The sequence below is a fragment of the Eulemur rufifrons genome, chromosome 18 (assembly GCF_041146395.1).
Source record: "Eulemur rufifrons isolate Redbay chromosome 18, OSU_ERuf_1, whole genome shotgun sequence".
NCBI lineage: Eukaryota > Metazoa > Chordata > Mammalia > Primates > Lemuridae > Eulemur > Eulemur rufifrons.
Window position 1 is genome coordinate 29,814,350 of NC_091000.1, and position 26,202 is coordinate 29,840,551.

Sequence of the window (26,202 nt, forward strand, 5' to 3'; positions counted from 1 at the left end):
CCATCAATTCATGAATGGATTAATAAAATGTGGTATATGTATAGCACGGAGTGCTACTCAGACATAAAAAATGAATTAATATCTTTTGCAACAATCTGGATGGAACTGGAGACCATCTTTCTAAGCTAAATATAGCAAGAATGGAAAAAAAACACACCACATGTATTCACTATTAAATTGGAACTAACCAATCAGCGCTCATGAGCACATACAGAAGTAAAACTCAACAGAAATCATGCAGGTGGGAGCAGGGAGAAGAGGTGGGTGAAATCATACCTAATGGGTACATGTACACTACCACGTGATGGGCACACTTATAACACTGACTCAAGCAGTACAAAAGCAATCCATGTAACCAAAACATTTGTACCCCTGTAGTATTCTGAAATAAAAATAACGTGAGCAAGTAGGTACGTGTGTATGTATGTTTGTGTGTATATGTGTGTTTGTGTGTGTGTGTGTGTGTGTGAGACCCCATGCACTAGTTTGAAACCTTGAGATTCTTGACTTTGTCTCATTAACTTAATAAATATTTTTTTGTGGACTTACTTTGTCCACTTATAATTCCAAAGTAACATTAACTATGGAGGTAATTAATATGGATGGACAAGAACACCATGTCAAGAACACCATTTTCAGTAGCATAGTACAATAAAGTTGGTTTGATGGTTAAATAAACTGCTATTAATATTGGCAATCACTGATTTCTAAAAAGCACCTAAACAGAGACTCAAACTCTGCATTTTTCTTATCATTTACAATGATATACATGATTTTGAGATACAGATGGATTTTGAACTTTTTGCACAGAATAGGCCGTGGTAAATACAACCATAAATCCCAAATTCATAAAGTAAAGCAGGTCTCTATAAAATAGGAAAGTTATTTTCTATCTTTTATCTTATTCTGATATACACTTTAAGGCTAGAGGAGATAATGTCCATTAAATTCTTAAAAATTGCACAAAAATGGAATTACATTGATGTTTGAGTTAAAGGACTTTGTTATATACATCATATCCTAGGCCATCAGAATTTGTAATCATAAAGTGGCCACTTTAAATCTTGTGTTGTAATAGCATTTGTTCAACATTGTATAATCTTATTTAATTTGCTACAAAATATTTCATTTTTATAGAAAGTTTTATTCTGTGGAATGTAAAAAGGCTCCTTTAACCAAATCAGGATAGCAACAACAAAAGCAATTAGCATTTTAATAGGTTGTGAGTTTGAAATGCTTTTGTGTGTGTGAGACTCTTAAACTCTCTGAACACTACTACCCTAAGTAAACTTGACTTTAATAGGAATTTAAGCTACAGAAGATAAAATGCTAAATGGTATCTCCCTATTGCAAAATGTTAAACTGTCAGGGAAACCTTTGATTAGGAAATTAGGCACATGGTTTATAGAACAGATACTACATAAACAGAACAAGATGATGTGGTATCTATAAAAATTTAATCTCACTAAGGAAGATAAAGTGATAGGAAGATAAAGAAAGTGCGCTTCAAGGACTTTTGATATCCAGGACAACCTAAAGTCCAGGCCCCAGAAAGAAGCTACTTTTTGGAAGTTTTGGTCGGTATCACAGTGCCAAAAATGTCTGGAAGCAGCTAAGCCTAAAAAGCTGCACATTTTTCACAAGGAAATGAACAGCCTCAAGTGCTAAATTGGAAAATCTAAATCTGGAAAGGGTTGGTAACATTAATACTTTATGTCCATGGTTATAATAGGATACACTGATTAAGTTGGAGGTCTACTGTCCTCTAGTCGCCTTTGGAAATCTGAACAATACTAGTGACAAGAGGAAATTCAGGAGACACGTCAACCTTGAACTGCATTTTGCAGCTGAAACCTACCATTTTCTCTTGTCCTGGTTGCCTGGGAACTTTGAAGGCTCTGATCAGAATTTTCACCCTTCACTTGTCAAACAACAAATGATCAAGTGGTAAAAAATGCTAAGGAGACACGTTTTTCTCTTAAATTGTATTATACGATCCTCTTTGTGATGTCAGGATACCCATGTTCTAGAATGACAGGCACCACGGAAATAAGTAATTACACTGGGAAAAGATGGGGACTTTATGAATACATTATCACATGATAAATCAATAATTAGGAAATGTAGCTCATTTCACATGAACTTTGTAATGATAAAATATCCCATTTTAATATGAGGATGTTAGAAATCAATTATAAGCTTTTTCTGTCTGCATTATTTTATCAGTTTATTTTATTCTAAAGTTGCAGAAACAATCTATAATCAAATTCTTTATTTGATTATAGTGATTATAGAGATCAAAGGGGAGAATGAAGTAAAGCTTCATTCAGATAAGTAACTGAATTTATCTATTTCTACTTAAGATTCAAAAAAGAGAAAGTCTCAGTAGGTATTCCATATGTAAAAGACAGTTTGACACATACCCTCCCAACGTTGGACTTGAAATTAAGAGGTTAGTTGGTATTGGCATGAACATTAACAAAGACCTATAGGCTACCAGAAATAAATATGCCTGTGTATAAAGATTATGGAAATTCTTACATACCCACAGGCAAGATGAAGGCATAAAATCCAGAACTGGTAATATTCTATTTCCTTGGGCTACTCATGCTAAAATTATATCAAATTTGCTTTCTTATTCGCTAAAACTTTCTGCAAACCCATTCCTTCTTTGTGCAGTGCTCTTTCTGCTTCCTTTTTAACATTTCTAGAATCCACAGTGCCTATGATTTAGTAAAAATAAAAAATACCATTTTTTAATCAGTCTATTATTCTTCAAGACCCAAGTCAAATGATCCAGATAAAGAAAACATCGGAGGGTGTCACCTCCTCCTGTGAGCTCTTTGAGCTCTTTCTGGATTCAACCAGATGGCACTCACCACATGCAGCCCTGCATTTTCTCCCTTTCTGTGTGTCTTGTCTCCCCTACTGCACTGGAGTTAGTTTAGGGCAAGGAACATATTTTATCTACCTAACGTGCTATATACTAAAGAACGGTATATAAAAATGCTGCATGAGTCAAGATCCCCCAGGGGAGCCACGTGCTATTCTCTTGGACGGTACCCTGTGCTTGGACCATGTATATGCTAGTTACTTAATAACCAAATAAATGCATTTGACAAAAAGTGATTATGTCTTAGTAAATACCAGAAGGTCATGAGCACAACACTGAAATTGAGAGTAATAGTTATTTGATATTTTATACTGATTTGATCTTTTAATCAGTTCATACTATCAAAAAGGCTTGAAAATGAGGACTAATTCTAATTCTGATTTCTTGGACTTACTCAAATAAAAACAATCCTTCATGTTCACAAATGGTTTTCAAACAAACATACAATAGGACTGACTGTTATTTCTCAGATTGTTCTTGGTTTTATTCCCTTAGAGCATCTTCGAGGAAGCTATTTTAGGCCTACAGTAGTATAAGGGGTTAGATACCCTCCAGTTCAATATTACATTTAAGGCACTGAAGAATTCATATACCACTCTCGCCTAACAATTACGAATGAAACATTCAGAAACAAAGGGTTTGAGACTCTTAAAAACAAAACAGAAAAAAATAAAATTTTGTTTTGAAGAAGTAATATTTTTAATATCACTAACAGTTTTGAATCCAATATTAAAACTAGTGGGGGGATTTTTGGACAAAACCAACTTACGATTATCGGTTGCAAGATGTCTGGCTTTAACCAGCTTTCCTTAAGTCTAAGAATAAGGGCTCGAGGTTAGTTTGGGCTGAGCAATAACAGTGTTTACAAGAATTGAGAGGACGTCAACTAAAATTGAAACTGATGGTAAAGATTAGGTTTTTGTTTGTTTCACAGATTTCTAGCCCAAATAACTATCTTTCCTGCCTCAGTCTGATGAAACCGGCTATTAATACAGAGGGAGAAAGTGCAGGCAGGTAGAAGTCGCCAAAACAATTTGTGGAGGGATAAGTGCTCCAAACCTGGAAACGTGTAATGGTCCCTTTTCTAGTTTTTAAGGTAGTTTCTCAGAGAATTAACTTGATAAAGTAATCTACTGTTAATATATATTGTCAGTGTATCTCAAACTTAGGCATCTGGTAAAACATGCTGAAATTTCAAGAGTAAGCAGTAACTTTAAAAATAAGAATCGTCAATATCTCCTGTGGGTGGAAGGTGTCATTTCTCAATTTACCTATCTGGCAATGATGCCAGCTTAACATTCACCTTCTTTCTGTCCCTCTGACAGTGTTCCATAATATTTCATCCACCCACTCCCTTAATTGTTCCCTTATCTCTGTTTCCAAAAGCAGTTTGTACACAATACCATAAAAGACTTAATCTACCATTATTTAATTGTATGAAAGTCTTAATTATCTCCCAATAGGTTTTTATAATAAATAGCTTTTTCAGGCAAAGGAACACAACATATTCATATATGCATCTCTAATATGAATCATAATTCTTAATAAATAATCTGCACTCGACTATCGCTTATTTCTTTGACACAAGAGAGTGCTCAGAAACATCTACTCTTTAGGGTAAATGGCTTCTAGTCTAGTGGAATAATAACCCAGAATAAAATAAAATACTTTTGGTAGAAGAAATTCATAGGCAACCAAATCAACCAAGGTCGGCCTATGTAGGCTCTGTGCTGCAGAAAGAAACAGAGCGCAGAAATAGGTCACCATCATGCTGTAAATTTGCCTTTTATGGTGGTAGGTAGACTCTTGAGGGGCACATGGCTCCACCCCACCGATGGCATACAGTACAGCTAGCTCAGGCTCTGATGTGCCAGTTCACTGTCCCGCTCTGTACATCGGGTGGACCGTCACCTTCTCTTATATGTTTTTCATGAAGGTATCTCTCCGTGCCCAAAGAAATGACCCCACAGAATTTCTCTTTTAACAGTTATTTTGTTCAGGAGTATGGCCAAAATATCAGATGGCCAAACATTTTCCTTAGAGGAAAAATCAACAACCATGGGCAGCAGTGCAGACACCTTCCTTGTAGCAACTTTTTCTTTTAGCTGCTGGTGAAAGCATTTAGTCCAGTGATCTGCTCAAGCAGACATGTTGCCTCTGTAGGGGAGGAAAGCCCTGCCTGTCTGAAACCCATACGGTCTGCCCTGGCCAAGGGGTCTCCGCCATGAGAATTAGAGAAAGAAGTTCACACACGCTCTTACCTCCTCAAACCCTAAATAAATTGGAAAGCTTCTTTTTCTCCTCTACTGTCCACAAACATAGGTCCAGATTCTTCCAAGATTCTTTTAATTTGTTTTTCCCTTGATTATGATTAATTAGTTAAATCAAAATGTTGCTTCTATTACTTATCAAACTCTAGGAGAAAATTAGCTAAGTTCAGCAAAATATTGGCAAAACGTGCTAATATTATTTTAAAATTTAGTTGAAGATAAGGATAATCAAAAGGCAACTAACTTTCAAATTGAACTTAAAATTTAAGAAATGCACACACATAAATTCATTTTCACTAGCACTAATATGCCGACATCCCAAAATTCTTAAGGCTTTTTAAAAAATGGAGTATTTTTTTATGCTATTTTTTTATTTTATTTTTTTTTATTTCAGCTTATTATGGGGGTACAAAAGTTCAGGTTATATATATTGCCCATGCCCCCCATCCCCCCGAGTCTGAGCTTCAAGTGTGTCCATTCCCTAGACAGTGCACATCACACTCATCATGTGGGTATGCGATGCGCACTGTCTGGGGAATGGACACGCTCGTAGTTCTGACTGGGGAGGATGGGGGTGGGGGGAGGGGATGGGTGTATACCTACGTGGAGTATTTTTTCTTTTTATCTCAGCACCTGTACCAAGGTTTTTAATGTATTTGTTGTTGTTATTCTTCAAGAGATGTGGGCAAAGGTAGCAAAATAAACATACACACATTTATCATAAAACTGTAAAGCAAACTGCAAAGAAACATGGCTTTCTTTTACCTTACCATAAATAGAAATGGAACAAAGTTTCCATTTTCTGTTATGGTTTGAGACCATAGCCTCTGCAACATAAAATTTTACTTTAACAACTTTAAGGATTGAATTATGTGAAGTTTATAACTGACTACATAAATATCAAACTGTATAATTTTTGGAAAATCAAGTTTTTTAATCTCCAAATAATGTCCCATGATTTAGAAGTAATTTCTAATTATGGACAGTGACTATTTACTGTAAGAATGCAACTTTCAAGACTAAATCCTTGCTACAAAGTTGTTGTAAGGTAAAATTATATGGCATCAGATTGTCTCTACTTCCTTCTAAAGCATCATATCTTTTATTGATCCTTAAGTTTATCAAAGAAAATCAGCTCAATTCTCTGTTTAGGGACCACACAATACATTAGCAACTTTTAAGTTATTAACATACACAATAAAAGTGTATGTATGGAGTCAAACCACAGAGAAAGAAAAGATGAAACTCATCAAATGCTTGTCAGAATATGAGCTACCCACAGCCTGTCAACGACACGTTTCTCATGTGGTCAAGCTTAACCCATGGCAGGTCTACACAAGGGCCTCCACTGGCATTTGACTTTATGACCAATATTTGATTACATGTACCTTGCATATATGCATGTGAGATTTTTATTACCTTATAAGAAAGATTTTTTTTGTTTTTCTATAGTGACTAGAGATACTTGTTTTCAATAAATCTATTTCAAGAGCAGATGCTGTAAAATCAGTTCATTCTTGTGAAGAGGAAGGCATTTTCCTCCTTTTTTGGCAAAAATAATATCTCTTTACAGCTCTAATATGCCTTTTTCTTACTTTTGCTCTAGTCTCTTCAAGAGGAAAAAACCTTTATCACAAAATCAAATACAACTGTGTTACAAAAATTCTATGTGTGAATTTTTGTTATAAAATTAAATTATGAAACAGAAACTGAACAAAAGATGATATGCTATTGTATTTCTATTTTCAGGAGAAAAAGAGCAGTCAACGTGATTTGCAAACTCAAAAGCATATAAAATATAATGACATTATTTCCTCAAATAGTTGAGAAGACAGATATTTTGAAAACACATAAATTCAAATATAAGAGGCTAGATATTTTACAGTTGAAAAAAATATAAATTAGTATTATTCAGCTTGGATTGAAGAATGCTAAGAGCAGTTTTAGAAAGAATCTTGAGCATAGGATATAGTGAATGCTTTACGTGATTTTATTGTTATTTAAGTATTTACAGCCTGCCTTGTTCTAAAAAGAATTTAAGGCAGTTTACAAGGATCAAATTCAGTAAGATATCAAGAATGAGAAGTGAGAAAGAAACAGCAAATGCAAGAGTTATGTCATGAAATGGAACTAAGAAGGAGGCCATTATACTTATATTTTTAAGCCCATTAAAGAATGCTATACATTTGAAGTAGATGAATCACGAAATTGGCCTTAAGCCTTGCAGTAGTGTCTACAGAAAGGAAGTCACAAAATTGAAATATGTATTCTCACACACACTGTGACACAGCTCTCGCTCCCCACACATACACAAATCACCTGTTTTGTTGCATAAAATTGTAAACAAGCCTAACGTTAATGTTCTGGAAAAGATCGCAGAGAATACTCACAAAGACGGAACTTTACAAGGGAATGAAATATGTCGGACAACATGGACACCTTGCAAATATTATGGTAAGGGAAAGAAGTCATTCACAAAAGACCGCAAATTATATGATTCTGTGTATATGAAATGTCCAGAATAGGCAAAATTAGCAGTTGCCAAGGGCTGGCGGTGGGGGGGATGGCTTTGCGGAGACACTAGTAGTGGAAATAGGGTTTCTTTTTGGGGTGATAAGCAGGTACTGAAATTACTGTGGTGATAGTTGCACAACTCTGTGTATATACCAGATTGAATTTCATACTTTATGTGAGTGGTTATATCTGTGGTCTGGTAAATGTATGTGACACAAAAGTGCTGCAAAAAAAATGTAATATCTTTACGTCAGACCAGTAGTTAGCAAACTGAAGTGTGCATTAGAATCACCTGGGGAGCTCATTAAAACACTGATTTCAGGACCCCCTCCCAGAGTTTCTGATCCAGTACGTCTGGGGTCAGGCCTGAGAATGTGCATTTCTAACAAGTTCTGGAGTGATGCTGATGCTGCTTACTCGGGAACCACTCTTTGAGGACCAGTGCAATAGACAATATGAATAATTGAAGGGACTGTTTCTTTTACTTTCCTCAATATAGTTTGAGGACATCATGTCAATTCAGAGTTTAGTACAAATAATTTGATAGGAAGCCAGTATGACAAACAAGTAATAACAGCAATAATATCAGCAGCAATAACCATCACATATCAGTAACAGCTATAGCAACATTTATAATAATATTTACTGATCCTCACTATGTAGCAAGCACAAAGTGCTTCCACGATCATTATTTCTTTTAGCCCTCACAACAACCCTAATAGATGAGGATGCTGGTGAAATTATCACAATAATAACTTGAATTTATCAAGCGTTTACTAACTATACCCAGTTACCAATTTCTTTATACACACTGTTTCATTTTACAGGCAAAGAACCTAAGGGCTCTCCGAATTCCATTCCCGCTGCTGAGAAGTGGGGAAACCAGGCACTCTAACTCCAAAGTCCTTCTTAACCACTGTACTATCCTCACCGTGTGTGCAATAAATACTGAGGCGATCTTCTCTCAGCTGAGCTGGCTTAATTGTTAGAGTTTAGAGTATTCAGAGCAGTGATTGCCCCCAGACGATGCTGGGATACTTGAGAGATATCACATGTGATTTGCTACTACTAATAAACTACCAATTTTGCAAATGATATTCTTTAGAAATTACACTCTTGCTCCCTATAATGATGTCAGTCACACTCACATGAATTCTGATATGCTCACTGAATAGAAGAGAATGGAGGTATAATTGTGCGTAACACATTTTTGCCCCCAGGGCTTGAGGCCATTATCCTTTGGGCATAAATGTATTATGCCGCATTTGAACTCTGTCATCGGTGATCTTCTGATCCGGAGAAAAGCGTGCAATATTTTGGCTGCTTTTCCGTAAACACTGTTGCCTTCCAGTGCAGTGGACCAGACACTGGAGCACTGTAACCAAAATTTAAGTTAGAGGAGGGTTGAAACCCTTCTATGACATGTGTAGCAGACCATGGTAAGCATTCTGATGGAAGGCAAGAATGTTCAGGCAGTACACTGACTACGCATTGATTGAATAGTTTTAGATTTATTTTTACATGTGTGATGACAAACATAACAGACACATCCAGTATATAAATTCATGGCTATCATTGCCTAGGACAAGACTAAAATAAATAATTTCTCAGGTGGCATTTGTAGAAAAAATCATTAGGTGGTTAAATGAATGAGCTTTGGGAATTACTTCCTTGTTCAAACCTTCCAGGGGCATAAACCGACTTTCTAGGTTGTGACATAACTGCTCTCCATAGATCATTCAGGCTTGGGCTGCCTGCATCTTGGCCTTCTTTAACGAGAATGAGCCCTTTCTATGACTAGTTCCTGCTACACCTCATTCTCCAAGTGCAAAAGCATCAATCATCTCCCTAATCAACTTTATTTATTTCTCAGCTGGAAGATTCTTTCCCTTGTCTAAAATGGAGCTCTGCCCCTTCCTGCCCAATAGTCTCACATCATGTCACAGGCTCCTGTCACAACATGGTACCTTTCTCTAATGAGACCTAAGGGACCCTCCTGTCTTATTCCAATGTGCTTTCCTTTTTTAAAAAAATAAAACAAATAAAAATTATTTAAAAAAAATCTACCATTCCTGAAACACCCTCTTCTAAACTTAAATACAATAGACCAGTGGTTTAAAAATGCTGGAATCCTTTCTTAACTTACAATTATATGCAAAACTCCAATATATGAAACATTAAAGATGAAATGGGTGGAAATATGGATGGCCAATCAATATTTTAACTGATGTTCTCTCTCACTTTACGTTACTAGAAAAATACAAATAAAACCAAGATGTCACTTTTCTCCTATCAGATCGGTAAAAACTCTTACAAGTGTTGGGACATGTAGAGAAATGGGAACACAAGTGCCTGGCTTGTGGAATATAAATTAGCACAGCTATTTGGAAAACCAATCTGGCAGCATCTAGTAAAATTACAAATACAAATACCTTACCACCCATTTTGCTTTTTAGTTTATATACTGGAGAGACTCTCATATTTGTATTCATGGATATATACACATGAGAATGCCTACTACACTATTGTTTATAACTGCAAAATATCAGAAACAAAATTAAAGAGGAGAATAGAATAACTGTGGTCTCTTCATACAAGGGAATACTACACAATTGTGAAAAGGAGATAATTAGACCTTATATAAAAACACATTTCAAAAACATATCCAACTAAAGAAAATAAGTCGTTCAATGTGACATGTACTATGATATCATTTATGTGAACAGAAACACTTGGCAAGTTGGATGAACAAATGAGCATGACTCTTAGGCTTAACACAGTCCCAGTCCAGATCGTCCTGACTCCTCCTTGTTACTTACCTAAATCCTATTTATCCTCAAGGTATAGTTCAAATCCTACCTCCCCCAGGATACCACTAGGCCACAGTGATTCCTGTTATCCTGTGAACCACTCTAATAACTAACACTTCCTACACTTGTGGACTCATCTGTCTCATACTATCTTTGTGGGGATTAACAAAGATTCCTCCCATAGAATGCTTAGAGTAATTCATAGTGCATGGTAAGTACTCACTGACTATGAGCTGCTATTATTATTACAATTTTTTCTCCCTTTGTTTAGCACAGTGCTCTCCCATAGTAGATACTCAAAAGATGTTTGCTTTTGACTATGAAAATGATGATGACATATTTCTAATAATGATCTATTTGCTCAGAGGCTCCTGACACATTATTTACAAGATATCCTAACTTGCTATAAAGTCTGTGGGCACTCAAGAGTTAGACATTCACAAGTTCCACCCATTAAGTGCTGCAGGCTGTTCTCTGGGGACCCCGATGAGGAGCACTAACCCCTATTCCACGCTTACCTGCTCCTAGATTCCCTGATGCTGCAAGCAGGGCTCTAGCAAGGTTTCCCAGCCTAGCCCATGGTCACTGAGAGATAGTTTAAGCCTTTCAGAAACCAAGTGTTAATCCTGAGATATTTTTCTAAGATCTTGAAAACCAGGAAAATCCCTCAATTCTAAGAATATCCAAGGAGACACTTTCAGAGAAACATAGGATAGGGAAGAATAATAGGGGAGACAGGAATGGGAAGAGTGCAGAGCGCCAGGGCAACACGGATCAAGCAGAATACCTCAAACCCCCTGGGTGCAGAGACTGTGAATAAGTGATCTCGTGGAACACAACACCTACACGCGAGAGATGGAGTGTCACCCTTAGTTTACAGATTAGGAAACTGAGGTCTTGAGATTAATTAACTTGTCCAACACTGCACAGATACTTAAGTATTAAAATAAGGATTTAAGCCCAGGTCTTTCTGAGTTTAAAAGCCTGTGTGTGTTAGAAGTTAACATTATTTGTTTCAATTAGATTCATTCATATTTTATTTTATTTCATTAAATTATTTTTTAAGAAAGCCATATGTTTCATATACTTATATCTGGGCCCCTGGTTACTATTAATAATTTCAAGAATTGAAAGCATTGAATGACTTGGAAAGGTGTGTATAAAGCTGGTGGCTGCCTCAGATGAAGAGCTTCACACTCAAAAGGTCTCATGTCACTGAGACTAGAAAACAAATACTATCTACAAAACAAATTAGGGAAAAGACATAAACCTCAAAACCACTGCTTTTCTAATAGAATAATATGACAATGTATCTTGTCACACCTTAATATAGGAAGAAGATCCCCTAAAATTAGGACCTACATTTTATTCAGGAAGTAGAAAGTTCTTTGTAGACCATTCTTTGATTTCTCCAGTAAGATCAGTTCTCTTTTGGTGGTTTATCGGTGGATATAACAAGACATAACACATACTTGCTTCGACATGACTTCTAAGGATGTGTATTCTTTGCAGTATCCTTCACCTCACCTTCAGCTGAAGCAAAAACATCCTAAACAAGGTCAATTTTCATGTTACTATTAACAACCCTAAGATGAAGGTGATCCCACCTGGGCTTATTTCCATTATTTGCTGCAGATATGAACTGAAGCAATGCGGCAAACACGCCACTGAAATTCTCAAGGGGAGAGACAATACTTGGAGAAACTGTTCCCAATTACGCTATTCTCTACAAACACATCCCTTTCCAGCAGTCAGGAAATAGCTATAAACTTCAATTATCTATGTCTAAATTGCTTATAATCCTCTCTAATATTTGAAATAGGATATAATACAAAATAAAAGCAGCTTTTCTCCAGCTAGTACAATCAAAGGTAAAGGTAAATAAGCTCAAGTGGAAACAAGACTAAGGAAAGAAGGAAGAAACTTTTCTATTTCAACCACAAATGAACCACAATACTCAAAAGTGAACCCTACAAGGGAATAAGCCATAAATAAATACAACCTTTACTGACATCTTTTGGTTAAGGGTCACTTAATTATAAAGCAGAACATTTCATAGATTATGTTACCCCAACAGGTAAACTGCAGGTGCAACATGTTGAGAATGTGACATTCAGTAAGATAATAAAACTCAATAAAGGTGATGGGCCCTTTAATCTCTCTCTTGTAAATTAAATAGTTACTAAAACAGAATGATTAAAGCTCTATATCTTAAGGGTGATAAATAGGTTGTATACTGAAACTTATCCTCCTTCATCTTACTAATGGCATATCAACTATCCCAATTTTATGGAGCCATTATAGAATGACAGATTGAGAGAGTAATGTAACATAAGATAAATAAAAGACAGACAGACAATTAAGCAATATGGTTTCACATTGTTACTTTATATATGCACATAATCCCAGAGTTCCTATTAAGGGAACTAACAGTGAAATGGCATGTTTGTTTTAATTTACTTTATAGTGGCAATCAAATTTCCCAACACAATTTTTTTTTTGCTTAACCATGACATTTTTTTAATCCAGTCGAATTTATTGTGTTTTGAAATGTCTAATCCTAATCATCTATTAATCAAATGGAAGTTTGAAAGTCCCTACTAAAAATACTTTCTGCAAAGGCATTGGGACACGATGGCTCTTAGCATTCAATGGAGAGTCCATAACTGAAAACTGAGTGCTAATAACGCATTCGTCTTTTCTAAAAACACAAAACAAAAACAAAACAAAAAAACCCCTGCTAATTATTCAGCCACTGTTGTTGTAAACCAGCTGTAGATGATCAAGGAAGAATTTGGCAACAGACATATTCAAAACTCAAGGAACGGACAGATATACCAGGGTTGCAGTCTTATCATAAATACATTAGAAATAATTACTGATTAAAATTAAAGCTGGTTTAAATAAAGCAGACTTTCGTCAAGTGGTTGTCAACCCTGGCTCCAGCGACAGGACTCTTGCCTTTTTTTTTTTTTTTTTCCTTTCCTTCAAGTTTTCTAGGTTTCTAATGGGCAATGAGTGTTGAGAATCACTGTCTTGGTCTTATGATATAGACCATCACTAAGAGATCCTTACAGAGTCAGATCCCCCCAGACACCTTAACTTCTAATCTGAAGAGGCTCTTCTGCTTCTTCATTTTAACCACATTGCAACTGAGGCCATGTTGGGAGTGTGTAGCTGAAAGTAATGTTAGATATATAGGAAAACAGAGTCTGAAATTTTTGAAAACTGTACAAAGGGTGGATTCAAACTATGAGTTAAAGTTGTTCGTTTATTGCCTATTTGATTTCAATTAGGATTATAAGCTCTCCAAAACTTTTACTTTCACCCTCTGGAACTTTGCTTATAAATATATCACAGTTGATTGATAATTTCATATGCTAAATTCCAAATGCCTTTATATGCACAAAACTGTCAAATATATAGGACCTGAATGTTTTAGAAACCTATGTCCTTCATTCATTCATTTTTCATTCATCGAATATTTACTGAGAACCTGCTGTCACGAGGCATTGTTCTAGGTACTGGGAATATAGCAGTGAACAAAGGAAAACACAAATCCCTGTCTTCATGGAGCTTATTCTGGTGAGGGGGTTTCTGAATAAGCAGCTAGATGAAGTTGTATTTATTTATTTTTATCTATAACCTCTTGCTCATTCATAAATAATTTGAAACTGTTACAGAGATAAACATAATACAATAGAAAATGTGATGAAGAAAAAATAAAACTAGGAAAACAGCGATATTAAAACCTGGGTGAACTCTTAAGAAATCTAGAGAAAATAGCCTGAAAGGTAGTTAGAATAATTCAAAGGTAAAATAAACTGCAAATCATGTTAAATAAAATTAAAAATTGCAATAAGTTCAAAAACATAAAAATCAAACTCCTTACAAACTCTGATTTTTTTTTTAATCCAGGGTTCTGCCCCAGAATATTCATAATGTTCTTAAAACATTTAGATCCCTGGATCCACCTCAAATCTGCTCAATTATAATTCATGCGGGGTCCAAAAGTATGCAGTGGTAAGAAGTTCCAGAAGTGCTGCTGATGTTCATTTCAAAGCTACTGTCTGGAGGCTGGGACTCCCCAGATGGCAGAGAGAGGAGCTAGGCAAATCCTCTTCCCCTCAAAAAACTGACAAATTGTAAAATATTCTCAAACCCACCATTTCAGGTCCCGGATAATCAACCAGAGTCAAACAACAACCTGAGAACCGTTTTTTCATGACAAACTGCGGCATGGGGGGTAAGCATAGGGGGGCGTCTATGGTGGTCTTAGCTGGCGCTGCTCTCATCCCTGCCACTCCCGGTCAAGTTCCACCAGGGCAGGGCTGCCTGAGAGGGTTAAATGGATTTGAAATAGACAGTGGAAAAACCCCACTTCTAAGCACTGTCAGAAACATAAGTGTTCTTGGTGGCAAAGGCTGACAGCCAATTTCATAGCTAGCCTGAGATTTCCGTCCCATTTGGGCCACTTTCCAGAGGAGTGGACAAGTTAGAAATTTACCAGGGCCTTAAGAAGCTTCTACATAATCCTGGCTGACCCAGGGGACCTAACAGGGCCTGGTGGAAATAAAAGGCAGGGCAGACTTGCAAATTCCTGAACTTTAAAAAAAAAAATTTTATTTATTTATTTTTTATTTTAGAATATTATGGGGGTACAAATGCTTTGGTTACATAAATTGCCTTTGCACCGCCTGAATCAGAGCTATAGCATGTCCATCCCCCAGACAGCAACAACAAAAGTAAATAAGTGGACCTGAACTTTGAATGTGCACCCAACCCACAAACACACACATCGGCAGAGCCTTACCAGACTGAGTTGTTTGAGCACACCCTCTGACCATCACTGACTGACCACTAAGATACACTGGCACATGGGCTACAAATCACTGCCGCAGATCATAACTTAAAATATAATTTTAAAAAATGAAGTTGCTACATGGTTCTGAAAAGCAGAAGGCAACAGAATGAATTCCTATGTAGATTTTTATTCATTTATTCAACCACTATTTATATTTATTTAACTATGAACCAGACACTGTGCTTCATGCCTGGTTATAATGGTTAACATCAGAGATAAGGTTGAAATTAAAGAGTTTGTATTTTAGAGCTAGAGTTGACTCTTCAAGGTGTCAGGATTTGGGCAGACCACTCTGGTTTTGCAAACAGTCTTGAACTTCTAAAAGTATATATTTTTATATGACTTACTTTAATATTTTATCTAACAGGTTTGAAGCAAATAGAAATAATTTTAAGTGTCAGTATTTTATTTTTTTTGGTACAAAAAATGCCATTAAAATATAACTAGGAGACCTATGGTCTAGTGCTGGCTCTAATATTTCCTATCTGAGTAGGCTCTGACAAAACACCCTCTAGAGCTCAGTTTCATTATTTATAAAGTAAATTTCTAAAGGTGACTTCTTGATCTTAAATTTTATGATTATTTGTAAGGACATACAAAGGAGACATATTATCATCAAAAAGTGTTTATAAAAAAGCCTATTCAAGCTTGCTTTAATGAATTCAGTGCTTTCATAATTAGTATGGCATTTGTAAACACAAGCACATTTTTAAAGCACTATTTAAAGAGCTTGTTTTCTTAAACGGGTGAAAAATTATATTTGAAACCTTATTTATAAGACTTGCCAGGACACTTTATTTTAATATGTAGTATTAGAGTCCAGCTTATGCCATAATACACTTATAAACATAAAACTACAAGATCAGGGTGCGGGGAGAAAGGGATGGGTAAATTCACACCTAATGGGTGCAGCACGCAATGTCTGGGGATGGACATGCTTGTAGCTCTGACTCGGGCGGTGCAAAGGCAATTTATATAACCTCAACATTTGTACCCCATAGTAGTTTGAAATTAAAAAAAAAAAACTACAAGAATCATAAATAGCTAAATTTTATGGTATCTGGAAGATCAGAATGTTAACATCATGACCCTTCATATTTATTTATTTACTTAATAAATGTTATATAGTAATTACTATGTGCCAAACATTGTTCTTACCACTTTACACATATCAATTCATTTAATCCTTAAGACACTCATAAAAAGTGGCTACTATTATCATGTCTGTTTTACAGATAAGGAAACTGAGGTCCCAAGGGGTTGCCTAAAGAACTAAGAGGCAGTCAGAGATTAACTTGCTTGTGTGCAGTGTGTGGCACATAGCCTGGATTCAAACTCATCTTACTCCCAAGCCCCATTCTCTTATCTACTCTGCTATGTTGCCAGAGCTTATCAACTTAAGAGCTTGTGTGTTATAAGACAGAATACCCAAGGAGGGAAATGAAGGCAGTTAATACAAAAAGAACACATCTTATTTTCTTTAAATACTTGCATACATATACACAAAATCAGAAGAAGACAGCAATCAACAGACTAGCCAGGATATGGAAGTTAAGACCTTTAGTGTTTTTAGATTAAATTTCTAATGCCTTACTTTAACAACTCAAAAATAAGACATAAATGTTGTCATGAGCAAATGTGTTGCATAAATAACATCAATTCCACACAACCTTATGCAATACCAAAATATGTCATTTTATAGTTTAACATATGTAGGACAGATATGTCCCTTATTTACCTGTTCGAAGGATTATCTTTCTAATTTAATGGTCCTCTCCTCTCTCTACCTTAAACAAACAGGTACCAATCTCACCTTCCAGAACATTAGTTAGATAAATTGCTTTAGTCCCATGTTGCACCTAGCCTATAATATCATGCACTCTTGCTTTCCTCACCAAACACTTTTGTGTTTGTATCCATAGTGACATTTGAATTCTTTTTCTGAACATTAGAAGATTTTATACCCAGATTCTGCATTTTCTCTGTTAGCGCTGAGAGATTATTTTTGAAAGAAGTTTTTTTTGTATCAACTGAATGTGTTTTATATGGCTGAGATGTTCATGTCAGGCCTCCAAGACATCCTCATAAACTTATCAAAAAATTATGATAGAACTCTACTGAACAATGAAAATGCCCAGAGACATGAAATGGGATAAAATAGAGGACTTCGGAAACCTCTCATTAGTGAGAAAACATGCAGGCATAGAACAAGCGCAGGCAAACGTCAACACCTCCACTGAAAGACTGCAGCGGTTAAAAGAAAAGTGCAAGCTAACGGCATGCCAGTAAGAAGCTGCCCTCTCTAGAGCATCACATGACATTCACTTCTGGAAACCTGGAACCTGCCCCACACTGCCTGGTGTGCTTCTGAGCTAGTCTTTGTAGCAAAGAGAAGATTTTGCTTAACTTTTTAATTAACGTGTGTCCTTGCTGATAGACATTGTGAATGAGGCAGTTTTTCCTTCCCATTATGGCTTAGACTTTAGAGTTAATTACTGTGGAAATGAATCAAGAAACATAACTTCGGGCATAGCATTTTAAATGTCGGCAGAGTAGCAATGTTAATTCTCTATTTTAAAGTATCGGTGTCATTCCATCTTTATGCTGCGTGATATGACAATGATTTTAGGAAAGAGGTTACTGACCCAGAGACCCTTCCTGGGCCATGGGGAAGATCACCTCTTAGTTGAATCTGGAAAGGCTGTGTTTCAAAAATGACTTGGAGTTATTTTGTGTGTACTTGTAACTACTTATATGTCAAGAAAATTTGCCCTTCAGGTGTTATATATGGCATGTGCAGGGCCCTTTAACTTGAGATAATGAGCTAATGAAATATCATATATAATCATGTACATCATCAAATGTGTGCATGGGCACATTTTCTTCTATTGCCTAAAAATGAGTGGAAGAATACACATAGAAATAAAATTATTGTACAGGTAGAGATAAAAGTATTTTACCCCTCACCTCATGAGCTATAAGCCATGGAAATATAGCAAAGTTCCTAAATATTTAGTCTTCTAGTAAAGTAGATATTTTTGGAAAAAAAAAACAAAACAAAACTCAAAATGACCCTAAAAGAAAAAAATATATAAAGACATACGGAATTATGGAATACCTTCTCATGCAATCCAATGCTCGGATAAAGAAGTCCTTGTGCAACTGGTGCTCATCTCTCAGGATGGAGCACTGCTCAAGCGTCACCGACATCGAAGTCCTGTCTTTGGCACTTTTGCAACAGGTGAAACGAATACCGTTTAGTTTGCGGCAAATCTGTAACACACATGTTGAAATGGTTATTGGTCATTTGTAGATTACTATAAAGTGTTGGCCTCCTCCAAACACTTCGAAGCTAAACACACCAAATATGACTTGGTTTATGTTAATGATAGTCAGTTGGTTCAATCTGCCCCATCAATGTAAGAACATTACCTTTTCATTTCCAAAGCCAGTGGAATAGATCTATTTTACTTAGTTCTTTATACATGATGTGTGGGACTGTTCAAGTCGTGAGAGGTGTCAAATATGCAGCAGAATGAGTAGTGCTGCCCAAGAGGGTGCCTGGTCTGCAGCAGATGATGATGATAACAATAGTTTAGGAGTAACAACTTAATTGTAAAGGGGGAAAAATCCTATAGTCACTGTATCAGACACTTGCTTTGAATCCTAAATAGCTGATATTCCTATTTTACATTTACAAAACCTTTGCTAGTCTTGGTTTTTATTATGAGATTTTCAATGTCCACATGGTGCCTCACAACAGATGAGGGGACCACTCATCAACATGAAGAATGAGAAAACTAAAAATGGCCACTGTTTATTGAACATCTACTATGTACCAGGTACAAGGCTAAGACATTTGATAGATTTTCTCTTTCAATAAACTTCACAGGAACCCTAGAGGAAGGTATGATTATTCTCATTCCATAGGTGAGGAAACTGAGGTTTAGGTAGGTTAAGTAATTTGTACACAACAGAGCAGAACCAGGATGCAAATACAGATCCGCTTAAGTTCAAGCACTAAGTCTTTTAATTTCTGTTATGTTCTTTTTCTCTAATTTTTTCTTTTTGTTATTCTGATTTAAGTCAGAGGAGAATCACTGAGCAGTAATACTCTCTCATCTCATTGCCTTATGGCTACCAGGTGAATCACTTCATTCCTTTCTCTTCTATCCCGTGGCAGGGTTCTGATGTGAGATACCAATAATCAACCTCAGCATCACAGTGCTAATCAGTGTACATTTAAAATGGATCTGATGTGATATAACAAAGGCCTGCTTTATTATCTGTCACTAAGGAAGGCCTTAAAAGTTGCTCAATTTGGGGAGAAAATATAATAATACAGTTTATTAAGGACTTTTACCATGATTTAATTGTGATTCTGATACCTAAACCAGGATTTATGCATCCCTTTATTAATTTAGAACTTTGGCACTTTCTATTTCCAACATAAGTGACTAGAGGAATGTGAGAGCATGATTTCACCATACAGTCATTTTACATCTAGAAAATTCTAACCCTTTCAAATAAACAATATTTCATTTTTTAAAAAAGCTTGACTGCATTCATAGTAACAAAACAGAACAGAATGTCTACTTACAGGTATAATTTTTAAAAGGAATTAATATTCTTTAAAATTTATTGTTACTATTAATATTATATGCAACTATCCTACTTAGATGATTTAGTATTCTAAGTTTAAAGTCAAGTGGAGATGCGCCGATTTCATCAGAGTAGACAGGCTGGGTCTTGATTTCTGAATTTCTTCTTGAACTATATGGGTTTGATTTTACACGTCTGATTGGTATTTGGCCTCTTTAAGTTCTTATTTGTACTATTTACATTCAACCAAGATAAAACCAAATAACTTTATATTTTTCATTTAGAATGTAAAACATTGGCTGGGCGCGGTGGCTCACGCCTGTGTCCTAGCACTCTGGGAGGCCGAGGTGGGCGGATCGTTTGAGCTCAGGAGTTCGAGACCAGCCTGAGCAAGAGCGAGACCCCATCTCTACTAAAAATAGAAAGAAATTATATGGACAGCTAAAAATATATATAGAAAAAATTAGCCGGGCATGGTGGCGCATGCCTGTAGTCCCAGCTACTCGGGAGGCTGAGACAGGAGGATCCCTTGAGCTCAGGAGTTTGAGGTTGCTGTGAGCTAGGCTGACGCCATGGCACTCACTCTAGCCCGGGCAACAGAGTGAGACTCCGTCTCAAAAAAAAAAAAAAAAAAAAAATATGTAAAACATTAACAAAAGCAATATTTCATTAAATAGATTTAAAGAAGAGAGAAAACAAAATAGAAACATACATAAAAGATTTTTGGGAAATGTCAAAAAGAGTTTCTAAATTTCTTTACTTTAAAGGTATTGTTAAGGTCTTTGGTTTAAAAATAGGATATTGAAACTGAGGTATCAGCCTACAGAAATTCTACTAATCATCCATTCAATGGTAAGTTGTGAGTAAGCCATATTTAGTCATTATATATATTTCAGAAAAAATATTTTGGAAGTGTGTGAGAGTTGGAGGAAAACTATTTCATATATGTGAATAGAAAACTGCATATACAAAGAGAAAATGTGCATGTGTGTTTGCACATGTGTATCCTTAATTTGTCTATTTATATAACTTTGCAATATGTATATAATCACATATTTTTTATTTATTTATTTATTTTTTTAAATTTCATCTTATTGTTATGCGGGATACAGAATTGCAGGTTACATACATTGCCCATGTACCGCCTTTCCCCCCAAGTCAGAGCTCCAGGCGTGTCCGTTCCCCAGGTAGTGCGCGTTGCACCCATCATGTAGGTATATATCCCTCCCCCCCACCCCCCCTTCCCAAGTCAGCACCTTCAAGTGTTACCACTCCCCAAACGGTGCGCAATGCACTCACTGTGTAGGCATACACCCATCCCCTCCCCCACCCCCCACCTCAGTCTGATATCCGATTGATGTCGTTCCCAGTATAATGACATATTTATGTATTCCTAAATTATCAGATGCCCTGATAAATGATCAAACTACCTTTATGCTATTATCTTATCAGTAAAATATAAAACATAATTTATGACTTACTACTGTGAAATTTTTGTTAGAATTAACAACCACAGTAGTCTTTGGAGAGACAAAGAGAAGCCAGAATGGGAAAAAACTTTTAAAAACAACCTTTATGTAATGCAGTATGGTGCTAACTGGGACCAGTGTAAATGAGCTGCCTGAAAGCAACATTTCATATTGTTACCTTTGATATTCTTCCCTGGGGCTTCAGGAAGGCATTAACAGAAACCAAAGCAGCTTTCTTCTGCCTTGCTCATGGTAAATTATTTTATATAGTCTCATGGTAAATTATTCCTTTTTCCCAAAAGAGAGTAAGTAATATTGGATTATAATTGAAGCACTGGCAGTAAGGGAAAGGTTTTGTTTTAAATGCTATTGGTAGAGAACAAATAGACTATGCTAGAAGCTTGGTTAACCTGAACTCCAAATTATAAGAGTAAGACTGAGCAAACTATAAACATGGTGTTTATCATAAAGACCTTCAGTGTGTTTTCTTCCTGATGAAAGGATGCTTTCCTAATAAAAAGATCGTTGGGTCTGAATGTGTAACAAAATTCACACATTTCATATGAGCTATGCTTCAATGGTTGCCAGACAAGAGCTAAAAAAAAAAAAAAAAAAAAAAATACGGGCATTTCTCTCTCCCTAACTCTTGTAGAAACCCAGGGTGGGAAGGCAGGAAGATCTTCTACCCCCTAAGGGTGCCATCAAATTAGAAAGAACTATACAAAATACGGCCCATTACCCCAAGAAAAATCCATCAGTAATAAATTCAATGCCAATATCTAAATTAACAAACACATTTATAAGCTCATTAACTGAACAATATGTCCAGGAGCCTTACTGAAGCTGTGAGTAAGAGATCTGATAACCACATACTGTTGAAGCCATATGTCTCTAGAACAGCAGTTAAAAATCCTGGTTGATATGGGCAACTGACATTGCAACCTGAAATATCAAGAAAATCACAGACACTTCATTTTAACCTCAGAGTGCCAAACACATCCAGGGTTTATAAGAATAGCCAATGAGTGAGATTTTTTCCTGTTGAGTGCACCTCGTTCCATCTTATGTTCTGGTCTATTGACAGAGCTACCAACAAGAGTGAAAATGCCTAATCCCCTGAGTAATGGAGGATGACACTTGGTAACCCAAAATGCAGGGGTTGGACCCTGCAGGGCAGAGAGCTGATAATGCTCGCTGGTCACGACGCGGCAGGAAATAAGATTTGACATGAGAGTGCTCACCGTTGCAGCCAGCCACATAATTTCCACATTCTTTCTCTTTTTGGCTTGAATATTTTGATGGAGATTTTCTAGTAATCCTTTTAAATCATTTTGTTCTTGAAAATGTGAAATGTCTGAAGGGAACAAGAAAGGAAAAGGAAGGAGAAAAAAATGAAACAATGTTAGTATTAAACTGCCCTTGGAGTTTTCTTTAATGTATTTGCAAATGCAACTTTTATAACAACAACTGTCATTTGGAGCAGAGAATATCTGAGGATAATCATACCCATTAATTCCTCTAATTTTATCCGTTACTTGGAAACATGCTTAAGTTTCCCCATTCTCTATTCTGTATACTGGTGATGATGTCAACTGGTCATATAGTACTATTTTACCAACAAGCGAAACATTTTTGATGAAGATAATGGTTGCTTCCTCACATTAACCAAAGCATAAGACATAGATGTCACGAGATATAACCTTCCATTTTTTTTTTACCGAGTGGCTAGTCTGAATCAAGGGAATATATTAAATTGAACATCTTGGGGGCAAAGGGAGAAATATGAAAGTTCAAATAAAAAAAACATGAAGTCAGTTTTCATATAGCAAGTTCCTTCAACCTCAGCATTACTGACATTTTGAATCATTTAACATTTTGGTGGGGGGTGGGCGGTGGTAGGAGAACTATACTGTGCATTACAGGATGTTTAGCAGCAATCCTGACCTCTATCATTTACATGTCAGTAGAATCTTTCCCACTGTGATGATAAAAAATGTCTTCAGACATTGCCAAATGCCCCTTGATGAAAAAAATCTATCCTGGTTGAGAACCACTGAGGAGCACAGGTATGATATGGAAAGAGGAACAACATGAGGCAATGAGATAAATGGGTAGGGAGCACTGGTTCAAATATCTACATACTAAGACCTAAAGCATGGGTAACAAATAGCACACATTTTATATTAAAACCTGAGGCAATGCACATTATGACACAAACTTTCCCGAGACTTGGCGAGATGGGATTAAAGGTTAGAATATAGTGATAGAAACAAAAAGGTGTCCTGAACGAGAGGTTGAGTTAGTGCTGTATAGTATGAAAATACATTCTAATGTAAATCCACAAACTGAGGGATGAATTCCTGAGAGCTTTGACGTAGGCTTAAACCGAGACTTTAAAATGAGGTTTAAAAAGATGAGAATTCATTTAAAAAGAAAAGAAAATAAATAAGAACCACAGACTATACTTAGGCATATACCCAGTTACACTGAAGAAATAGATGACATATTCCTGACTCAGATCACAAAAACTGACACAAATTAGCTTTAGTAGTAATGAGGCTTTGTGCTTTCCAAATTTGTACCAGATGTTTCATTTTAGCAAAACAACATATCTGAGTAGTTCTTGATGTTAGCTCCAGAGAAGAAAGGAAGTATCCCAATGTACTCTATCTATTAAAGAGCAGTTGTTGGTAAAGTGGAAACTTCCATTGAAAATAATCATACATCTCCTTGGATTTTATGACCTCAGACTAGAGGAAGGTTGGGTGCAATTCAGATGGTAGTGAGGTGAGATTCAAAATATTCATATAAAATGTATGCATAACTCCAGTGTCTTAGTTCCTAAAAGGGAAAGCTGTCAAAAGCCAAATACTTACTTTGTAACTACAGATGATTAATACAATGAAGAGAAAGTTTGATAAAACTACCACATTGCTGGGCAGAAGACTCTCTAATATACAGAAATTTTAACAGGACACAGTCCACAAATAAAGAGAAGGCAGCTGAATGCAGAATGCCACGAAGGGAGTTTTAAAACCAACTCAGGACTCTGCGGCTAATCAAAGAAGGTGAGGACAATAATGGTGCTTTTTAATTTATAGTCATGGCATACAAGGAATAAGAAGTCAAGTCCACCATCACTGCTTTTAATGTTGATAAATGGCAACCCAAACAAACCCAGGGTAATCCATAAATTAGAATTATAAGCAGCCATTAAAAATTATGTGCAGGTATATCACTGACATAGAAAGTGTCCTTGACATTGTTGAAAGGAAAAATTGGTCTCGTTAATGAAAGAATTTATTCATATAACATTTTGCATGTGTGTGTGTGTGTGTACACCTGTGCATATGTTGACCTCTCCCTGTATAGGTATACAGGCAGACCAAGATATTGGTTTAGATATTAGCAGTGGTCATCCTTACGATGTAGGATTTGGTGTAATTTTTCCATATACCTTTTTACATCACTTAGAATGAGCATGTATTGCTTTTAAATAATAAAGTTATTTTAAGACCAATGGAGAACAGAATACATGTATGAGAAAAAGAAAGAACCTAAATTATTATGATATCATATAAAGACCCAACTTCAAAATTTCCATGGTCTAGTAGGGTGGGATAGATATTTAAACTATTAAAGTGCAAAAAAGTACTGTGGACTATGACATAAGCCAGTAAAGACACATGGGTTCAAGGGAAGGAATGGGCAATTCTATAAGACTAGGCAGGTGTGGAAGGGTGTCTAGCAAAGTCAATGCTTTGTGGCTACTGAGCGCATTTGAGGGTAAGGAGAAAATAGCAGCGGCATGGAGACAGGAGGCAGTACTGTTGAAACAGGGAAAGTGCAGCTCACAACATCCTGGGAGTGGATAGTCCCAGGGGCAAGATTCATGAAGGGTCTGCTCTGCTATGCTGGGCAATCTGGGCAAAACGGGAACAACTGGTGAGTTTTAAATATGGAGTTAACCGTATCTGTAAGGTCCCTGAGCTTCTTCCTGATGTCAGCTTGTACAAATGGCTTTCAAACATTTTGAAAGCAATACAGAATACAAAGTTTCCTTAATGCAGGATGAACTGTTTTGGAGAGGTAATATACAATAATGTGACTATAATTAACAATACTGTATTGTATATCTGAAATTTGCTAAGAGTGTAGATCGTAAGTGTTCTCACCACACACACACACACACACACACACACACAAAGAAAGTGATCACTATCTGAGTTGATGAATATATTAATTATATTATGGTGATTATTACATAATATATGTATATTAAATCATCAAATTGTATACCTTAAATATATATAATCTTTAATTGTCAAATACACCTTAATTTAAGGAAAGAAAAAAGTACACCACATCTTACAGTACTCACACACACACACACACCCCTGTAATAAAAATTTTATAAATAATATTTACCTTTAGTGTATACATTATGCACTAAATGTTTTTTGTTCTATTTCATATTCTTTAAAAAATTTCTGGTCCCAACACACCAAATTTATTTAACAATCCTGAGGGTCAGCCTGAAAAATTGCAAAGCACTGATTTTGAGCAACCCCATGTCCAAGGTGCTTCAGTGACTGTTTCACAAGGTTTATAGTCAGAAGAAGAGTCAAGCCTAACACCTAGTCTCCCAACTCCTGTGCCAGTAATTTCTTCCAAATCTGTGCTGGTGTCTTTGCAACTGATGGTTCTGAAAAATAGCTCTGTTATTAACACAATAGACCAACTGCTTTAGAATGCTGGGACTCCAGAACAAAGCATAATC

General features: G+C 36.2%; 1 protein-coding gene across 6 annotated transcripts in view; it reads right to left on the reverse strand.

The window, feature by feature from the left end:
* The window catches only part of INPP4B (inositol polyphosphate-4-phosphatase type II B), a 336,633-nt gene that overhangs the window by 25,731 nt on the left and 284,700 nt on the right, over positions 1-26,202 (reverse strand). For all 6 annotated transcript variants that reach the window (XM_069492955.1, XM_069492951.1, XM_069492953.1 and 3 more), the window contains 2 exons: positions 22,664-22,776; positions 18,470-18,624 (listed from right to left, as the gene is read on the reverse strand). In XM_069492955.1, coding sequence (XP_069349056.1) covers positions 18,470-18,624; positions 22,664-22,776 — 268 coding nt within the window. The remainder of the gene's footprint in view (positions 1-18,469; positions 18,625-22,663; positions 22,777-26,202) is intronic.